The 20,913-nt window shown below is 39.5% G+C and overlaps 1 protein-coding gene across 4 annotated transcripts in view; it reads right to left on the bottom strand.

The window, feature by feature from the left end:
- commd8 (COMM domain containing 8) overlaps positions 1 to 20,913 on the bottom strand; it is a 50,181-nt gene that overhangs the window by 12,261 nt on the left and 17,007 nt on the right. For 2 of the 4 annotated variants that reach the window (XM_047610692.1, XM_047610690.1), the window contains one exon: positions 14,664 to 14,816. In XM_047610692.1, the coding sequence (XP_047466648.1) occupies positions 14,664 to 14,816 (153 nt within the window). Of the gene's footprint in view, positions 1 to 7,917; positions 8,019 to 10,886; positions 11,883 to 14,663; positions 14,817 to 20,913 lie in introns of those variants that run through there. The other 2 variants (XR_007114604.1, XM_047610691.1) reach the window with 2 other exon arrangements.

The following is a 20,913-nucleotide window of genomic DNA, read 5'->3' as shown; positions in this document are numbered from 1 at the left end:
AGCGGCCCGGTGAGAAAGTTGAAATGTTTATCAGAGCTCTCTGGTAACCTGGCTGCTTTTGAACTTATAAGTTGGCCAACAGTTTAAGGCTTAAATAGCTGAGTTTGGCAAACTAAGAAGCTTAAGTTGTTTAAACATATATCTGAGTTTGATAAATGCGAAGGTGACAAATTAGTCCCATTAACTTTAGATTTTAAGTTTAATCAACAAGTTTTTTAGTGATGCCAACAAGATATTTTAAGTTGTACAAACCTAAATCCTAGTTTAGACAACATAAAATGACCAGTAAAACCAACAAACTTGGAACGATATCTTGAGTTGTACAAACATAACAGGACAAGTTGTTTAAACTAAGCATGTTGTACAATTAACTTAAAAGTTAACTCAACTAGGCATTTTGTTGAATTAACGTATGCTAATTAGTATGTTAGCCAGGTAACCTTTTCTAGGACCAGTTGATCTTAGTTGCAATGTTAAGTTAATTGAAAAAATTTAATTGCATTATTTCCCCACATGACTTAAATATATAGTATGGCATAATAACTATTCTTTAACATCAAAGAACATTCAGAATGGCATTTTATTTAAATTAATAAATTAATCATGACATGAATTGAATTATGTGCAATTTAACTACCAATTCAAGTAGATTTCAAGTATGTCTTGACTGAACAAATACTACATACATACTGCATAAACATTGTTATAACATTTACAACACATTTACAACAAGTATTTTCTATGGCTTTTACAGGCCTTTTTCTTTTGTATATAGACATTTTCTTGAGTGTTCTTACTGTGTTATGTAGTTTTACTGTATAAACATTTGTGGTTATAAGACTGTCTGCAGAATACCCTGAGTAATGTGTTCAACCTCACAAGAACTGTCAAGGCATTCTGTCAAGAGATTGATTAACCACTGATTCATGTTTCAACAAATGGTTTTAAAGAGCAGCTTGTGTCTTAAAAGAGCACACACAGCCACTGTAGATGGAAGGCAAATGGCAAGACCTATTCTAGTGTCTGTGTCTTAGCTTGTTATGTCTTAGAATGCTTTGTTGGTTGGCTGAAGAAAATGTGCAGAACTTGCAGATCCAATTCATATAACCCACAGGGCTGGTTATTCTGTAGAAGTCTCCAGCTCTGAAGAAAAAGAAAGTCAAAGTGAGACTGACACTAATAACTATATGTAAAAAAAATCAGCCCACAATAGACATGTCATACAAAAATGTTATATTTTCATTTATAACTAGTAATATTCAGTTTCATTATTTTCCCAACCTCATTGTTTCACTCCACTGCTGCCCAGTTAATATTTCAATTTCAGCACTTTTCAGTTGGTCATGTAGTGGGATGTGTTGTAGAAACTGCTGTCTTAGAGAAAAAGCTGCCACATGATCAACCTGAGAGCAAATCATAGCAGAGTAGGCTACATGTCAAAGATGTTTAATGAGAAGGACTCCCAGTCTGTAACACCAATGTAATATGTTTGTTTAATTCCACCAAATCTAAAAGAGTGAGACATCATCTTTCTAGTGGATCTCATTTGTCTTTAACACTGATACTGGACAACTGAATGAGCTTAACTATTGAGAACTAGACATGAATTGTGTACTGTAAACTCATCCAACCACACAAGGTTGAAAAAGAAATGTCTAGCATTGCATTCTATAACATTTCTCATGATTTATTTAGCTACTTGCAAAAAAATATTTTCTGTTTTTAAAATCACACACTACAGAAGCCCTGAACGGTCATGCATTCATACATTTTATTTCCTCCATTCTCTGGTTGGTTGAGCTAACATTACAACTACAGCAACTAGAAATTACACAAGAAAAAAAAATACCATAAGCAAATCTGATGTTACCAAAAAATGCTGCTGCAAAGTTTAATTTTACAATCCAGTGTAACATTTATCCAGTTTACCTGTCTAACAATACCTAAACAAGCATTTTGATAAATATAAGTAGGGTCAAAGTGTGTTCTTACCTTGGAAAACACCTGATCCAAAAAGGAAGTTTTGTGTGGCACATGGTGCTGCAGGAGGTTGATAGCCCTTGTTGGCCATGTGTGGTTGCATAAGCACTTTTGCAGGGGCCACATGTAGATAAGCTGAGTCAACTAAGAAATGTATGTGACTTGAATGATTCTGATTGAACTGATTAGTTGGGTGCAGAAAAACGTACACAACACATTTTAGTTGAACTGACTGAGGAAATTGAGTTGAATTAGCAAAAGCCTCAAACTCTTTTTAACAGTGCTGTTAGGCAGAGACACAGCATGTAAATTGGAGCTAGTTAAGGGCATTGAGGAAGTGCACAATGCTTTCGGTGAGCATGGGACCCTCAAGACAGAGCCTGTTAAAATACAGTTAAAAGAGAACGCTGATCCATATGCAGTGCACACAGCGTGAAGGGTCCCCTTGCCTCTCATGCAGAAAATAAAAGAGGAAATCCAGCATATGGAGGAGAACGGAGTTATTGAGAAAGTGACAGAGCCCACGGATTGGTGCCCACAGATTGGTGCGTATCCATGGTGCCAGTTGCAAGGTGAAATGTCAAAATACGCATCTGCACTGAAAAAAAATAACTCATAAGATTTACTTAAAAAATATATTGTAAGTATTTGCACGCAAATGATTTAAGTAAAATTTAATGCGGCAATATCAAGTAACACTCACTTGCAGGTATCAAGTAAATTTTATTTACCATAAAACATAACAGTTGTGAAGATATTAAGTAACATTTACTTAATTACATCTAAGTTTTAAGTTATATTTATTTAAACAAATTAAGTAAAGTCTACTTGTTTTTCATAGGCAGGAACATCATTTTACTCAAAATTTAAATTCATAAAGTAAATTTTATACATCTGTAGTATTTGCTGTTATGAAGTAATTTAGTAGATCTGAAATAACTGCCTGCTGTAACAAAAAAAGTTGTTAAGCCAAATTAGTGCAGACTGGTGAAAATATAGACAATTTATTATTAGTATCGATACTAAAACGGACACATTTGGTCGAAAGTATCGGTCGGCATGTCACGAAGTTGCTGTGTGCTTCACACTGCACGGCACAGCCACACTACTAGCCGTGCTAACTAGCTTCATGTCAATAAAAGGAAAGAAAGAACACTGCCATCGAAGTTTCTTTGTATTTCGCAAGCCAGTGCTTATATATCATCATAAATAAAGTCACTTTTCTCAGTGTGTGGGGACCTGACACAGTTAAACAAGGCTGGTGGTGGAGAGACTTAACAAACTGTTATAAATCATGGATAACGCTGACCACCCTCTCCACCAGACGATAGACGGACAACAGAGCTCTTTCCAAAAGAAAGTCGGACAACTCAGTTGTCTCAAGGAACGCTACAGGAAATCTTTCCTGCCTCAAGCCATATGCCTGTTCAACTCCTTATCTGTATGTGACAGATAACACTCTGTACATTGTTTATTTTTCCTTCTTGTATACACTTTTTTCAATTCACTTATTTTTATAATTCTTTAAATGATGTATATAGAATGTGTCTCCTGTTATATATAGTATGTATGGTGTTGAGTGTCTGTACATTTCTGCTGCAACTGTGAAATTTCCCAGTTTGGGATTAATAAACAGACAGAACCAGCTTCACTTCTTGGGTCAGGTGATTGGCAAGTCAGGAGTAAAGCCTGACCCTGACAAAGTAACAGCAATCAGGGAGCTACCTCAACCACAGAACGTCCAGGATTTGAAACCTGTCTTCGGGATGTTCACATATACCTGGGGAAATATATTCCCCATCGGTCAACTGTGGCCCAGCCGCTGTATGAACTTTTGAGATCAAAGACTGCATGGACGGGGGACCACCCCCAACAGGAGGCCTTCCAGTGTGTCAAAGATATACATGAATCGACCTATGGCTTTTTCGGCAGGCGCCAGAAGCTATGGCGTTGGTGCCGTGCTGCTCCAGCAACATGATGGGGATTGGAAACTGGTCGCCTATTGCTCACGCTGTCTGTCTGACGCAGAAACCAGATATGCCCAGATAAAAAAAGAGTGGTAAGTGTTTGGGCATGCAAAAGGTTTGAAAAGTATCTTGTTGGCCTTGAGAACTTTAAATTGGTCACTGACCAAAAGCCCTTAGTGCCACTGATGAATACAAAGGACCTGAACAATGTCCCCATACGAAATATTCCTCATGAGACTTGTGCGATTGAGACTGATCGCTGAATATGTGCCAGGCAAGACCCTCACCGTAGCTGACACCCTCTCCCCTAACCCACTACAGTGCACGCCAGGGCTGAGTGAGTAGAGTGTTACATAGCAACCGTTGTTGGCAGCATGCTGCTGCTAAAGCATGCAGCAGCTGACAGTAACTTATAGATGGCGCTGCAGTACATTAAGTCTGGTTGGCCAGATTATGTAGGAAATGCTCTCACAGCCATCAGAGAGTACCAGCCTATTACAAGTGAACTGTCAGAGTACAATGGGATTGTCACAGCAGGCTGTCGCATGTTAATCCCACCCCCTTTGAGAGCAGACATACTAGATCAGATCCATGATGGGTATCAGGGTCTGGCTAAATGTAGAGAGCAGGCTAACACATCTGTGTGGTGGCCCGGCATCTCATCTGACATCAAGCAGAAAGCAGAGGCTTGTCATGTCTATCGTGAGATGAAACATGCGCAGCGTAAGGAGCCCCTCATCTAAACCCCTCTACTGGACAGACCCTGGAAGAGGCTTACTGTTGACCTGTGCGACCCTAACAAGCACTCTTAGCTAGTAGTGTCAGACTATTTTTCTAGGTTTCCTGAAATACTCCACATGCTGACAACCACTGCCTGACAGGTGGTGCTAAAGTTAAAGACTCTTTTTGCACGTTTTGGCTGCCCAGACCAGGTAATTTCAGACGATGGACCCCAGTTCACATGTGGGGAGTTCCAGGAGTTCGCTAGAGAGTTCGACTTTCAACACGTTACCTCAAGTCCATACCATCTCCAAGGGAGGGAGGATTACAAATTGCAAAGATTCTGATTCTGAAACAGAAAGATCCTCTGCTTGCTCTCAGTTGTTACAGGTCCAATCTCCGCTCCCCCACAGCTGTTAGCCCTGCTGAACTGCTGATGGGGAGAAAGATTAGGACCACACTTCCTTCACTTGAAACCAACCTCCAACCCCGATGGCCAAACTTAAAAGCTGTCAGGAGCAAGAATGCAATGGAGAAACAGAAACAAGGGTTCTACCTCAACCTGTGTCATGGAGCAAATCCCCTTCCATCACTGAAACCTGGTGATCCCATCCTCACCAAACTGGATCATCAAAGCATCTGGGGAACTCATGCTGTTGTTGCACTACTCCAGGATCTTATGTCATTGAGACACACCGGGGTGAGACTGTGAGAAGCAACCGTCATTACCTGTAGCATGTCCCTGTATCAGCTGGAGATACATCTCCTCCAGCACCTCAAGGATTACAACCCGAGACTGCTGTGGAACAGTCTGACCCTGCCGTTTCTACTGACACTGTGTCACCAGCTATCACTGTCCAGTCATTGCATGCATAAGATGGATGTTGTTCACAGTGTCTGGCAGGCTGAAAAAAACCTGAAAAACAGATTAAATCTGTAAGGGTGTACAAAGAACGCTGCCCAAAATAGATTAAAAAAAGAGAGAGAGAGAAAAATGATTGTCACAGATTATTTAGAAAAGTGAAATAGAAGTGAATGTATTCTTTCGCACTGTTGATATTGTTGTTCACACTTCAAGCTGTTATCGAAGGTTGATAGGAATTGCATGTATTAGAAAAGAAACAAAACAAAAACTGAAAAGGGGAGATGTCATATAAGGACTCTTATATGGGAATGGACTGCCCTTAATATGGGTTACGACAGTAGCGACCTGAGACAACCATCGTAAAGGCTGCCATAAATCATCTTGTTGACACTGCCTTTCCAGCTCGATTTGTGGCTGTTCCGGTGTACCTGCTAAGTTAACACCTGTATGCTTGAGCTCATGTCTGATTGTGCTTGTTCTGGGAGTCATCAGTAAAGCGCTATTATAGTTCAAAGTTCACATGGACATTACTCTACTTCACAAATACATTTTTAATCTTGTGTACATCCAGTACCTCCAAATTTAAGCAGTCATCAGAGTGAGAAAATGCTTTCAAGAACATGAAGTTTTGCATTTAGCAAGCTCCTGTATTACAGAGTCCAGATTTTGGGAAAGAAAAACTTTCTGGTACAAGTGGACGCATCACATTTGGTGTATTTAGTGGTTAACTATGGCCACTGTCTCTCCCTCTACTTCTCCTTCTCTCTCCTGCTCGCCGTGCCACATGTTTAGCTACTCCTCTGCCTCCTTTAGTGTTAACGGTACTGTAATAAACAGTGTTGGGCACATTATTTTTAAAAAGTAATTAGTCAAAGTTACTAGTTACTTCTCCCAAAAAGCGTTAGTAACTGAATTACTCCCCTATAAAAGTAACTAGTTACCAAGGAAAGTAACTATTGCGTTACTTTTCTTCTTTTTTTTTTAAGTTTAAATATGTCTAATAATTTGGATTTTTTTCTTAGCAGGTTTAACAAGCCAGTTGCATGGGGTAGAATTGCATAGACACGTACTTACACAGAACTGTCTATATTTATTGCACCTCAGGCCCGAAATGGTGGATATATACCGCTTTCACATTGAAAATCCCGGGTTGACTCGCCTTATTACTTTCACATCGGCAAAAGTGGCAAATCGGACCTCTCGCTGTGAAAGCTGTGTGCCTGTTTTTTCCTCCCTCCTCCCTGCGTACATTGCTGGTAAAGCTGCAGCTTGTTGATGACCTGAAGAATGGATCAGTCAAACCCCGCTCTATCAAAAGGCTGCTGATATTACAATAAATCACTGTGTCCTACACAGAGCCCGATATTTGCCACCAAATCCCCCCTTTCCTCGGATGCAGAGCGCTGCCATGATCGTTAAAAAGGTGGGAGATATCGCTATACAAGCTGTATAGAAACACAGTCGCCATTCACCTTTGCTTCCATTAATAATCGTGCATCAACACATTTGATTTGTTTGATTGAAAAAAGGAACAAAAATCTCTGCCCTTCAGAGATCAATCTTTATGGGAGTAAACCAAAACTCGTTTTTAAGCTGAAGCTTCTACAATAACACAGTCTGTCAGGCCATCCAGTCAAAAGGTAACAGACAGATATATCAGCATCAGAGTGAAAAACCCAGGTCGACCAGGCCCAACCGGTGATGGCTCACAAGAGTTGTTTCGCCCCTCCCTCCTCTCCTCAACAAAAAACAAAAAACAAAAACAGCTTTGCGGCTCCCGTGGCTGAGAACCAAGTCAGATAGCTTTAGTTTGTAACGCACCCCATTTACTTGTCAGTAACGGAAACGGCGTTACAAAGACGGAAATAGTAATTAGTTAGATTACCCCCGTTACTGAAAAAAGTAACGCTGTTAGTAAATCTTTATTATCGTATCAGACATTGAGGAATGTCTTAGAAATTAATGAAAGTTTCTGATAATGCGTTTTCATGCCTACATGATGCTTGATTGAAAGTGTTTGATTTCATGTGTCTCATCTGAACTCTGAGTTTAACATTGTGAGAAGCACAAACATTGTTTAACGAGAGGATGTCGTGAAAACAAATATGTACCTATTTAAATCAATCTTGTCACTCAATCTCTTCTTCCATGCTATCTAGTTTGTCTTTGTGATAATTTTTCCTTTTAACTTGACGTTTTGTTGCTCGCCTATAGCGTGCTTAAAGTTTTTATAATTAAATTTCCCCTCGCCACATTGAATGCGCAACTTTTTCAAAGTTCAAGCTGAATTTTCCTTTAGTTTTGACTGTCAAGACAGTCACACATTAATGATATATAGATAACACTGAGGAAGACTCCTGCTGTAACCAACGCCGAGGTCCAGACCTGAAATGCCGGTCCCATCAAACTGCTACACCGCTGTGGAGATCTCTGTCTGACAACAGCCTTGGTCCCCCGGAGTGGTCCGGAGCAGCATAAACAGAGTTCTGCACATAAGTAAAGTCATCTTTGATCAAAGTTGATGTGAAATACTGATAAAATCGAAACAAATCTTAATTCTACTCACTTAATCTTTACTTTAGGAAATTAGGTTCCATTTGCATCCTCATTTTTATTCAGTCACGTCTCACTGGTTAAAACTCATTTATTTTGTTATTCTCCTCATCAATTTCTATACCAATTGTTATTATTCATGATATTGTTCATTATTCATTGTTCACCATTTATGTAAATAACCCATATTTTGACTTACAGTGGGGGAAATAAGTATTTGATCCCCTGCTGAATTTGTAAGTTTGCCCACTTCCATAGAAATGATCAGACTCTGGTTTTTATGGTTGTTTACTGGTTATGGGTATAGACAGAATATCAATCGAAAATGCATAAAAAACACACAATCTAAAAGTTATAAATTGTTATGTATTTTATTAAGGGAAATAAGTATTTGATCCCCAAGCACAACACAAGTCAGTACTTTGTAGAGAAACCTTTGTTGGCAAGCACAGCGATGAGACGTTTCTTGTAGTTGGTCACCAGGTTTGCACACAGCGCAGGAGGGATTTTGGCCCATTCATCTTTACAGACAGTCTCTAAATCCTTCAAGTTTCTTGGCTGCCTCTTGGAAACTCGGAGCTTCAGCTCCCTCCACAGGTTTTCGATCGGGTTAAGGTCTGGAGACTGACTAGGCCACTCCATGACCTTAATATGCTTCTTCTTGAGCCACTCCTTTGTTGTCCTGGCAGTATGTTTTGGGTCATTGTCATGTTGGAAAACCCACCCACGAGGCATCTTCAGTGTTCTTGCTGAGGAAAGAAGGTTTTTGTCCAAGATGTTACAGTACATGGCTGCATTCATTGGCCCCATAATGCGGTGAAGTTGCCCTGTACCCTTTGCTGAAAAACAGCCCCAAAACATGATGTTTCCACCTCCATGCTTAACCGTGGGTATGGTGTTCTTTGGGTCATACTCACGTTTTTTCATCCTCCAAACACAGCGGGTCGAGTCAATGCCAAATAGCTCAACTTTGGTTTCGTCAGACCACAGCACTTTCTCCCAAGCCTTCTCTGAGTCATTTAGATGTTCACTGGCAAACTTAAGGCGGGCCTGTACATGTGCCTTCTTGAGCAGGGGGACCTTGCGGGCACTGCAAGAGTTCAATCCATAACGGCGCAGTGTGTTGCCAACTGTTTTCTTGGTGACGGAGGTCCCAACTGCTTCCAGATCATTAACAAGCTCCTGCCGTGTTGTTTTAGGCTGCTCCCTCACCTTTCTCATCATCATCCTCACTCCATGAGGCGAGATTTTGCGGGGAGCTCCAGACCGAGGACAGTTGATGGTCCTTTTATGGGTCTTCCACTTGCGAATAATGGCACCAATAGTTGTCACCTTCTCACCAAGCCTTTTGCTGATGGTTTTGTAACCTATACCAGCCTTGTGCAGGTCTACAATCTTGTCCCTGACATCTTTTGACAGCTCTTTGGTCTTGCCCATGGTGCTGTAGAAGTTGGAATGTAAGAAACTGATTCTTAGAGCAGGTGTGCTTTATATACATGACGAGTTAAGATCAGGAGTATTGGTAATTAGTTGACTGAGCACAGCTCCGTGCCACATGCGCACCAGCCAATCTGTAGGAGCCTGAATTCTAAGTGAATTGTTGGGGATCAAATACTTATTTCCCTTAATAAAATACATAACAATTTATAACTTTTAGATTGTGTGTTTTTTATGCATTTTCGATTGATATTCTGTCTATACCCATAACCAGTAAACAACCATAAAAACCAGAGTCTGATCATTTCTATGGAAGTGGGCAAACTTACAAATTCAGCAGGGGATCAAATACTTATTATGTATGTGGTCTGTATGTTTCACTTATGTGAAACATACAGACCACTTCAGATTACTTCCAAATTAGTAACGTTCAGTTTGCCGGCCACAAATTGTTGCTCTACAATCAAATGGTCCTATTCCTGGCCAGATTTTTGTTTTTGGGGGGGTCATATCTGATCTTCCTCACTGCAAACAATCTTTGATCCTAAAAATGGTGTTTGTGACCCACAATGCATTGCGTGGAGCATGTCGCGTGATCCCACGATCCTAGGTCACCCATGTTTATTGCATTTATTGAGAGACTACAGATTCTCCTCATGGGGATGGCGATTTTTTTGGGGCTTTTTTTGTGGGGATGGGGATAGTTTTTTGGCAGTAAATCGTGTACAATAAGTCATTGCACGTTCCACGTCAATAAACACTGAAATATTACTGATGAGCTGCACTTTAAAGTCCAACCGTAGCTTCAATGCGCCAAGTTGGTTAACCAATGCAGTCAAATCCAAAAAAGCGTTGAATAAGGTAAGCTGGACTAGTAGAATTTCTTGAAGACGTGTCGCCACTCATCCAAGTAGCTTCTTTAGTTCTGATAAACTAGTGGGAAATTGAGGTGTCCTTAAATGGGGGGAACTGTGTGCCTAGGCTACTTACCCTATGAATAGAGCTCTAACGAGGATATTGTCAATGGGAGCCTGGAGGCTCAAGGTGTGAATGTTGTTGAAACTTCTTGGGGACAGAAGTCAAAACTGAATTATAAATAGATGGTAAATTAAATCTCAGTCCACTTTGTGGAGGTTTTTCTACTTTGACATAGATGGCGTCCTTAACTCCTCTCTCAAACCATCTGTCGTCTCTGACCAGGACTTTGACATTGGTATCTTCGAAGGAGTGTCCTTTGTCCTTCAGGTGGAGGTGGACTGCTGAGTCGTTTCCTGATGAGCTGGCTCTCCTGTGTTGGGCCATGCGTTGTTGTGGATGGGTTGTTTTGTTTCCCCAATGAGCAAGTCTGTACATTCCTCACTACACTGAACAGCATACACTACGTTACTCTGTTTTTGTCTAGGTGTTTTGTCTTTGGGGTGGACCAGTTTCTGTCTTATTGTGTTGCCAACTGGGATGCGGTGTTTTCCAAAAATTCTCCTCAGCTATATAGGGGATAGTGATGTTCTGCTGACCTTATTCAACGCCTTTTTTGATTACCATGACCTGGATGACTGAGAACCTTCACAGACACAATGCAGTCAAAGCCACTTCCGCTTCTTAAAACGTGATCTATCTGGTCTCTGTAAGTTTGTATACCAGCCATTATTACAAAAGCTTGTAACTACTGATTCAAAATGAAAACATTCTAAATGTAAATTTCACTATGTTCGTTGTGATTCAGATAGCAACAAAGAGGAAACTTGCTAAATCCACAGATTATTTCCACTTCAAATGAATGCACCACACTTTACAAGACATTGTAGTTATGAATTTCAAAATTAACACATTTTTGTTCCATGCTTTTACCGTATTGACTGGCAGTAAAATATGACTGGCCAGTTTAACCGTGTTAACAGGACAGAAAATATTGGTGAAGTTACAATAACACTAACAAACACAGCACAAATGACGGATGAAAATAAGACTCATTAAAAGAAATAATAAAGAAATATTAAGTCCGAATAAAATCTGTCTTGTTGTCTGACGAACGATAAATTATGTTGAGCGCTATAGTCAAAAGGTATATAGGTAATATGTATAAACAGAGTGATATGAAAGCTTTCCTTCAGGGTATGTGACACAATCACTGCAATTTCATTCAGACTTACTGCACAGTAAAGTTGATACATTTGAAATGTTGTAAAGCAAAACAATAGTCAAGTACTACAGCGACTTGTCCAGAAACAAATTTGTTCATAAGTAATTAAATGGTCTTACCTTATTTCCCTTCCGCGATCTATCTATCTATCTAAAATGGGGACAGCAGCTCCTCCAAGTGACGATGGCTGGGCAAAAATGCACTCGGCAAAAGTGTTAGGCTAAGTGATTAAACAAAATACCTGAGAATGAGTAAAATTAATCAATTTTCAGCATACTTTGTATTCCTGACAAAATGTTATTAAAATCTAATCACTGTCTCAGAGCTAATTTGATTCAACAAGAACTTGCGTACACTGTAAAAAAGTGTAATATAATGGAATTTTACTGATTACTTCTACAGATTATTTTTGTATTTTAAAAATACAGAAACAATCTGTACAATCAACGAAAAAGACTGCGATTTCACATGTCAAATTTAAAATAACATGAAATCACTGTAACTGTGAAAATACGTGTGGAAACATGATATTTCTGTTCTTTTACAAATGTATCGTAATTTTACAAATATTTGTCTTTTATTTAATGAAATAAACTGTAAAATTCAACAAAACTTAAAACTTTAAAAAATCATTTAAAATTACTGAGAAATTAATAGTAAAATAACTATTTAACACTGTAGGCTATTGTGTGTATATATATATATACAACCCAATGTAAATCACAACGTCTTGAATTTTTTTTTTTTTTTTGTTTTTTATTTTTTTTTTTGTTCGTCTTGAACAAAACATGTGTAATTAGGAGACATTTTACAAATGCAACGTCTCCCTGCACAAACACAAACGTGAACGCGACATGTCATTGGAGTGCGTGCTCTGAAAAGCGCGGGTCCCGTTTGGATTGGTCGACAGAAACGGTTGGAGAAGAAGAAGAAGAAGAAGACATGCCATTGGCTGTTGGGACACTGAACATCCGTCTCTGACGTTACGCTTAACAAGGTCAACAACCACCACGCAGCTGTTCCCGTTTGGTCACAGAAACTTGGAGCAAACAGCAGCTAATATCGAGGCTGGAGGAAGGACGAAGGCAGAAGGCAAGTATCAAACTGAAGCTTAGTAGTATTAGCTTTATTTACCACCATGCCTCTGACTTTACTAATCCACTAGCATGTCGTCAATGGATATGTTAGCTAACTTTGATGACAAAAGTATGGCCGGCAGCGGCGTCTTCAAGTGGCGTCTGCCAGTGTTAGTCATAGATATATATCTATGACTGTTAGTAGTCAGCCAGACCAACCACTTTTTATTTTATTTACGCTAACGTTAGCTTAGCACTTAACAGTGAGTCACTAAGTTTACTTTTGTGAACTGAGTGACAGAGGCTGAGAGAAAGAGGAACAACATTTGTTTGTCAATGAACAATAATCGATTATTAACCCTCTTCTACATTTTCACTAATTTTTTGGCCATAACTTTTACTGCGTGACTTGAAATGGCATGATTTCTGGCTAGGACAGGAAGCTGGATTTTATGGAACGTGTCAAAATGTCAAAGTCTTCTTTCCACGCAGACTGTTCCTACTCCTCCACTTGCAGGTGTAGCTGATAAGCCATTTTAAGTGGATTTCCAAAGAAGAGAGAACAAATGTTTTATAAATGATACTGAGATTTGGTAATGGTTTATTTCAACCAGTTACTCTTTCTTAAAACTAATATTTTCATCCTTCTCTTGCCTCTCACAAATATAGGAGGAGCGACCTACTCTGCCCTTTTCAAGGTTTTTCAAATTTTAATTTTGGTGCAACACTAGTCAGTGGTCAACATGAAATTCAAACCAATACTGAAAAATATGGAAAGGATAAGCTAACGATCATCTTCTAGTTTATTGAGGGGAGATCTGCTAACACAGTTTAGGTACACTTTTTCACAACCATTATTATTTATTTTGATTTTGGCAAATTTCATAATTTTTTTTTCTTTCTCTCTGCAGATAAGTGGTGAGAGTTGATTTCATGGCATAACACAGTAAAGCAGTGCACTCTGCAGTAGGAGAAACCTTAGTCAAAGAACCAAATGTTGAGCAGCTACCGAGATGCAGTGGAAAGTCACTCAGTACAAAAAGGGTCTTTCTGTGTTTAAACCAAGGTGAGGCACTTGAATTCAGACAGATTCAGCTCATGCTTGTGATGCAGGACCAGCACGTATACTTTGTTACACCTCATGATGTGTCCTATGTGCCAGCATTTGCATTGTATGAAGTGAAACAAGCATGAAATGTTGGAAGCCTGAGCAGAAACTAGATTATTACCATTTGCATGTGTACAAGCTTTGTGGGACAAGAGTAATTTCACTTAAGCATAGCATTGTTGATTCAGTCATGTGGAGTTTGAAAGATTAAAATCTGACAGTAACAGTATTTTTCATCCCTTCTAGTCCTCCTAGTCATGGATGCAGAGAGTCTGCTTCTGTCTTTCTTCTTCTGCCACTTATTTTTTTTTAACCTTTCCATCTTCATCACGCCTCACAGTGACATAGTCGCATGTGTGTTTAGAAGTGCTACATTGAAAATGGTCCGGTCTGAAGCAGCATCTCCCGTCTCAGCGTTCTGAACGTTGTGTAATCAAATACACCAGTATGCCAGTATATTAAAAATTCATATCATAACGAAAAAAAATACTAGTATTTTGTATGAACTGGTATACCGCAAAGCCCTTTATTTTTACATCCCCATTTCTTCAATAATAAAAACAATGGTTAATAAAATATGAATGAATATGAATAAAATATAAATTAAGTATGAAAAATATGTTCTTTTTTCCGGAACAATGGTTTACTATACTTCGAATGTTGTCAATGTTGTTCTACAAGTTTAGAAGGCAATTATAGTATTAACTGAATGAAAATACCAATAAATGAATTCAATGGTACTGGGTGTAGAAGCTTTAACTTGTGTAACTGTAAAACTTTGTGCTAAGAAACAATGAAGAACTGAGCAATAACTCACCTTAAGCTGCCAATCAAAGTCTTGCAGCGTAGAAGATGAGATGGAGTTGGTTCTGTCCAGTAGAGTACTCCTGATCTCCTCCTGTCTGGTTCTCAGCACACTCAGTACCGTCTCAGCGTGGCTGCTGCTTATATCGGACAACTTTGCCAGCACCTGTACACAGCCAGCAACAGAACAAAGCTGACAGTCTAATCCAGCAACCACTCCTCCTACTGATCACCACGATCCATCCAAATGTTCTATGATAAAACGACTCAGACGAAATGGTTGCTTTTTCAAACACCATCTGTACTATGAATAGATATAATCCACATGGTTGTTGCAAAATAAATTTTTCTTTAGTGAATGATTTGATAACTTACCATCAAATTGATCTATTTAGTTTAGTGAAACATGGCAGCAGCACAATTCAGTTTAAATGAGTGCATCTGCCCATCTGCTTCTTACACTGTATTTTCTTGCTGGATTCTGAGTTTTTATGTGATTTAGTGCTTAGAACAGATAAAATTATTATAGTAGGTGACTTTAACATCCATGTTGATGTTGTCAATGACAGCATCATCTCTACATTTACATCATTATTGCATTCAATTGGCTTTTCTCAGAACGTAAATAGATCAACTCATTATTTTAATCACATCTTAGATCTTACAGAATAGAAACTGAAGGTCTGAACAAAAGCAACCGACATTGATTATTCCAACACCAATTGATTAATTTGTTGATCTCTTTGTACAACTCTTGACTCAATTGCCCTCTGAAAAAAAGGTCATTAATCATCACAACATAACCATAAAGATCAACCATAAAAAACATAAATTAACATACAACCGTTATTGTAAATGATTGCCTGAAAAGGAAAAAATACTGCAAGTGATGACTACTCATTAGTATGACAGCCTTTTAAAATATTCTCTCTGTGCACCTGGTTAACCTACAGAAAACTAAATAAATCTAAGTTAAACAATGAAACAATTTAAGAAGAAGAAGAACTCGGTAACACTTTCTATGAAGGTTGTATTTATAATGCCCTATGAATGCACTCATAATATTTTATAAGGTGTCTATAAAGCATTATAATGGACAGAGGGGGTTTCCGAGTTACACTTTGCACAGTTTGTTGACCAGTCGGCTGGGGCTGATGGAGTTGAATGCTGAGCTGAAGTCAACAAACAGCATCCTGATGTATGTATCAGGGCTTTCAATGTGGCTGAGAGCGATGTGTAGTGCTATGGAGTTGACGTTGTCTCTTGATCTTTTGGACCTGTAGGCAAACTGATGTTAGTCAAGGTCAGGTGGAATCTGGGCTTTCGGTGTTAATTACTGACGCAGTGAAGATGATGTATGACGAGCCATGTGTGATTAAGTTACTAATTTTCTCAAGCACCGATATCTTTATTTACCTTTATTACCAGAGATTATGGAGCAAGGTGGGATAAGTGTTTTGCCCAAGGACACATCAAACAGACCAGAAGTAGGGCGGAATCGAACCGTCAACCTTTCAATTATTGGACGACTGCTCTACCCCCTGACGTACTGCCGCCCCAATGATGTACTATATATTGTCAGTTTATGTGAGTAAAGAGCACAAAACTGAGATGAGATCCAGAGTTGCCCACGTTGGATCACAATGCAAGGTCTGAACAAGCCCTGAACTGCACAGTCAGATTTTTCCCATTAACTAATAACTTCATAATTAACCAAATAAAAGTATCTTTATCAGCAGAATATGTGCCTCAGTCTTTAAAGACTAATGTTATTAAACTTCTACTTGAAAACCCTACTCTCGATTCAGATGTTTTAGCCAACTGTAGACAATAATTTTGTTTCTAAAATTGTACAAAAAGTTGATGCTAATCAGTTGTGTGACTACTTAAACAGAAACCATTTGTATCAAGAGTTTCAGTGAAGTTTTAGGCTTATCATTAAGGCTTTATCCGATTCCAGTGAATGCCTGAACCGGTGCTTTAAGAATGGAAAACACACAAACTTCAAATACAGCAATACAGAAGAGACACAAGGAATCCAGGAATACTGCTTACTCTGCTAATAGCGACATCAGATGTGCTTCGGGAGACTATCAATGATGGTACATTTCTTGGCTTTTGAAAAAAATGCTATACGTTGTGAGATGTTTAATCAAATTCGAGGTGTTACCTCCCTTGCACAATATTGCCTTCAAGCATTTGTTGCAGGTTGCCGAGTTTGTATCTTTTGAGGTGAAGTACAGCCAAACTGTTGACTGTCTTAGGCATTTAGAAAATTCACTTCCATCCAAGCAGATTTAAAACAGACGTGACATCACATGTAGCTTCGGCACAGCAATAGGTAAGGGCACAGCCCATAAGCAGTTCATTGGTACCGGAATGAAGCTCCGAAGTCTGCATTGCTTTTCAGTCTGGTTGCTACCGTTTTTGGTCAGCACTGGTGATCTCCTCGTGGCTTCCAACAATGGATTTGTGTGTATATTTGTCCTGTTAGGTCTTAGTTCTGCATTTGGCACTACCGATCACAATATTTTACTACAGAGACTTGAAAGTGTGGTCAAGAATAAAGGAACTGCAGTAGGCTGGTGTGAAGCCTATGACTCAAACTGAGTGCAGTTTGACATGACAACAATGACAATTTCACTCATACAAAAATAAAGGGTTCTGTGCTAGGACCAATACGTTTCTCCATGCCCTGGTTTATATTCTCATCCCATCTTTCACTACCGCTTATCCTCAATTGGGTCACAGGTGGGGCTGGACGATATGGACAAAATATCTTGATATTCATGCGAGATATCTCAATATCTATACGATACAGGTTCGGTGAAAACCAACTGTTTTTCAGAAAAATAAAAACATCATAATACAAAAAAAAAATTGGTTTTCAAGCAGTTTTATTTGTAAGAACTCACTGCCAGTCATCAACATCAATATAAATTACGAATAAATAAATTACGTATACGCATTACGCTATGGTGTTGTTTCAGGTGGTGACACATGTTTGTTGTGCTACCTTGCTTCGTCGCAATTTTTGCTAAGCACGACCTGCACAACACCTGACTCCGATTAACATCGTCCTTTTTGAATCTAAAATACCTCCAAATAATGGAAGACCGCCACCGGTCGCATTAACTTCCGCACTCATTTTCTTTCTTTTTCTTTCTTTTTAATTTCCCCGCTGTGTCTGTAGTATGTGTCCCAGTCTCTCTCATATGTTTGTCATTGGTTGGCTTCAGCTGTCAATTCAAAGCAAACATGAAATAGGGTTTGTGGTTGGCTGGCCATAGCGATGCATTCAAGGGCAATCGTAAAAATGATGTTTGTTGTGACTGCCAGAGCTGTACATGCAGGGCGAGCGCGGGAGGGTAAACCTAAATGTCTTTATTGTTGGCTTTTCGATATTAATATCTTGAATGTTCATATCGAGATATACAGTGGGGGAAATAAGTATTTGATCCCCTGCTAAATTTGTAAGTTTGCCCACTTCCATAGAAATGATCAGACTCTGGTTTTTATGGTTGTTTACTGGTTATGGGTATAGACAGAATATCAGTCGAAAATGCATAAAAAACACACAATCTAAAAGTTATAAATTGTTATGTATTTTATTAAGGGAAATAAGTATTTGATCCCCAAGCATAACACAAGTCAGTACTTTGTAGAGAAACCTTTGTTGGCAAGCACAGCGATGAGACGTTTCTTGTAGTTGGTCACCAGGTTTGCACACAGCGCAGGACGGATTTTGGCCCATTCATCTTTACAGACAGTCTCTAAATCCTTCAAGTTTCTTGGCTGCCTCTTGGAAACTCGGAGCTTCAGCTCCCTCCACAGGTTTTCGATCGGGTTAAGGTCTGGAGACTGACTAGGCCACTCCATGACCTTAATATGCTTCTTCTTGAGCCACTCCTTTGTTGTCCTGGCAGTATGTTTTGGGTCATTGTCATGTTGGAAAACCCACTCACGAGGCATCTTCAGTGTTCTTGCTGAGGAAAGAAGGTTTTTGTCCAAGATGTTACAGTACATGGCTGCATTCATTGGCCCCATAATGCGGTGAAGTTGCCCTGTACCCTTTGCTGAAAAACAGCCCCAAAACATGATGTTTCCACCTCCATGCTTAACCGTGGGTATGGTGTTCTTTGGGTCATACTCACGTTTTTTCATCCTCCAAACACGGCGGGTCGAGTTAATGCCAAATAGCTCAACTTTGGTTTCGTCAGACCACAGCACTTTCTCCCAAGCCTTCTCTGATTCATTTAGATGTTCACTGGCAAACTTAAGGCGGGCCTGTACATGTGCCTTCTTGAGCAGGGGGACCTTGCGGGCACTGCAAGTGCTATCCTCCCAACTGCACTGAGTTCAATCCATAACGGCGCAGTGTGTTGCCAACTGTTTTCTTGGTGACGGAGGTCCCAACTGCTTCCAGATCATTAACAAGCTCCTGCCGTGTTGTTTTAGGCTGCTCCCTCACCTTTCTCATCATCATCCTCACTCCATGAGGCGAGATTTTGCGGGGAGCTCCAGACCGAGGACAGTTGATGGTCCTTTTATGGGTCTTCCACTTGCGAATAATGGCACCAATAGTTGTCACCTTCTCACCAAGCCTTTTGCTGATGGTTTTGTAACCTATACCAGCCTTGTGCAGGTCTACAATCTTGTCCCTGACATCTTTTGACAGCTCTTTGGTCTTGCCCATGGTGCTGTAGAAGTTGGAATGTAAGAAACTGATTCTTAGAGCAGGTGTGCTTTATATACATGACGAGTTAAGATCAGGAGTATTGGTAATTAGTTGACTGAGCACAGCTGTGTGCCACATGCGCACCAGCCAATCTGTAGGAGCCTGAATTCTAAGTGAATTGTTGGGGATCAAATACTTATTTCCCTTAATAAAATACATAACAATTTATAACTTTTAGATTGTGTGTTTTTTATGCATTTTCAATTGATATTCTGTCTATACCCATAACCAGTAAACAACCATAAAAACCAGAATCTGATCATTTCTATGGAAGTGGGCAAACTTACAAATTCAGCAGGGGATCAAATACTTATTTCCCCCACTGTAGATACGATAACGATATATCATTCAGCCCTACAGCTCTCTGGTCTTCATGTTGGTTTATCCTCTTTAACAAGAAATGCATACTTTATAGGTTTCAACCCAGGCCAAAAGGTGTTGCTGGAGCCTATCCCATTTGTCATTGGCCAAGAGGCTGGGGAACACCCTGGACAGCCAGTCTACCACAGGACTAACATAGAGACAACCATTCACACTCACACCTAGGGTCAATTTAGAATCACTAAATAACCTAACAAGCATGTCTTCGGAGGTGGGAGGAAACCCACACAAACACAGGGAATACATGCAAACTCCATCCAGAAAGGCCTGAGCCAGACTTGAACCTGGACCTTCTTGCTGGGAGGCATCAGTGGTTTATATTTATTCAGATCTGTATCTTCCATGTAACATGCATCAGCTATATCTACGCCTTGAGTCAATTTGCATTGTTATTGACCGTATATAAAGAAAATGTAATTGACTTTAGTTTAATTTAATCAACTTTTTTGCATAACAAGCACAGTCCTGTACCATTGGATAAGGTAATGTTCCTTGTATACTGGTTCCCCAGCTAAATTTAAGCACAACTCTGAACGTGTGCACACACACAATCTAGTAGATTAATTGAATCAACGTTTTTGCATACCAAGCATAGTCCTGTAGCATAGGATAAGGTAATGTTCCTTGTATACTGGTTCCCCAGCTAAATTTACAATTTACAACTCTGACCGTGTGCACACACAGTCTAGTAGTTAAACAGTGGAACTACACATAAAACTCATTAATATCGCCGCCTTTTCCTCTAATTATAAAAATGTTAATTAGTAATTTAGCAGACATTTTGAATAATTAGAGGGACAAGCTATAAAATACAGTTGTGTTGGGGCGACCTGAAAAGAAGATGAACCTGAAAGGGCTTTTGAGAACTGTGCGCTCCACAGGGAGTGTGTTTTCAAAGAGCGTTCTGATCTGTTCAACACCACTTTCCCCAAAACATACTGATGGATTAATGCCGTGATTTAAAATCCATGTTGGAGCAATAAACAATTTGCATCACTGTTGGCCACCAAAACATTTCAGGGAGAGATTGGAGACATATGCGCCAAACATAATTTGGAGCCATAGATTGTACCTACATTACAATAAAATCGTACAATGAATTCAGTCACGTGACGCATATGTGAAAGGGACTGTTGCTATTAGA

This window comes from Mugil cephalus, chromosome 17 (assembly GCF_022458985.1).
Source record: "Mugil cephalus isolate CIBA_MC_2020 chromosome 17, CIBA_Mcephalus_1.1, whole genome shotgun sequence".
NCBI classification, from domain to species: Eukaryota; Metazoa; Chordata; class Actinopteri; order Mugiliformes; family Mugilidae; genus Mugil; species Mugil cephalus.
This window is presented reverse-complemented; position numbering and strand designations above follow the sequence as displayed.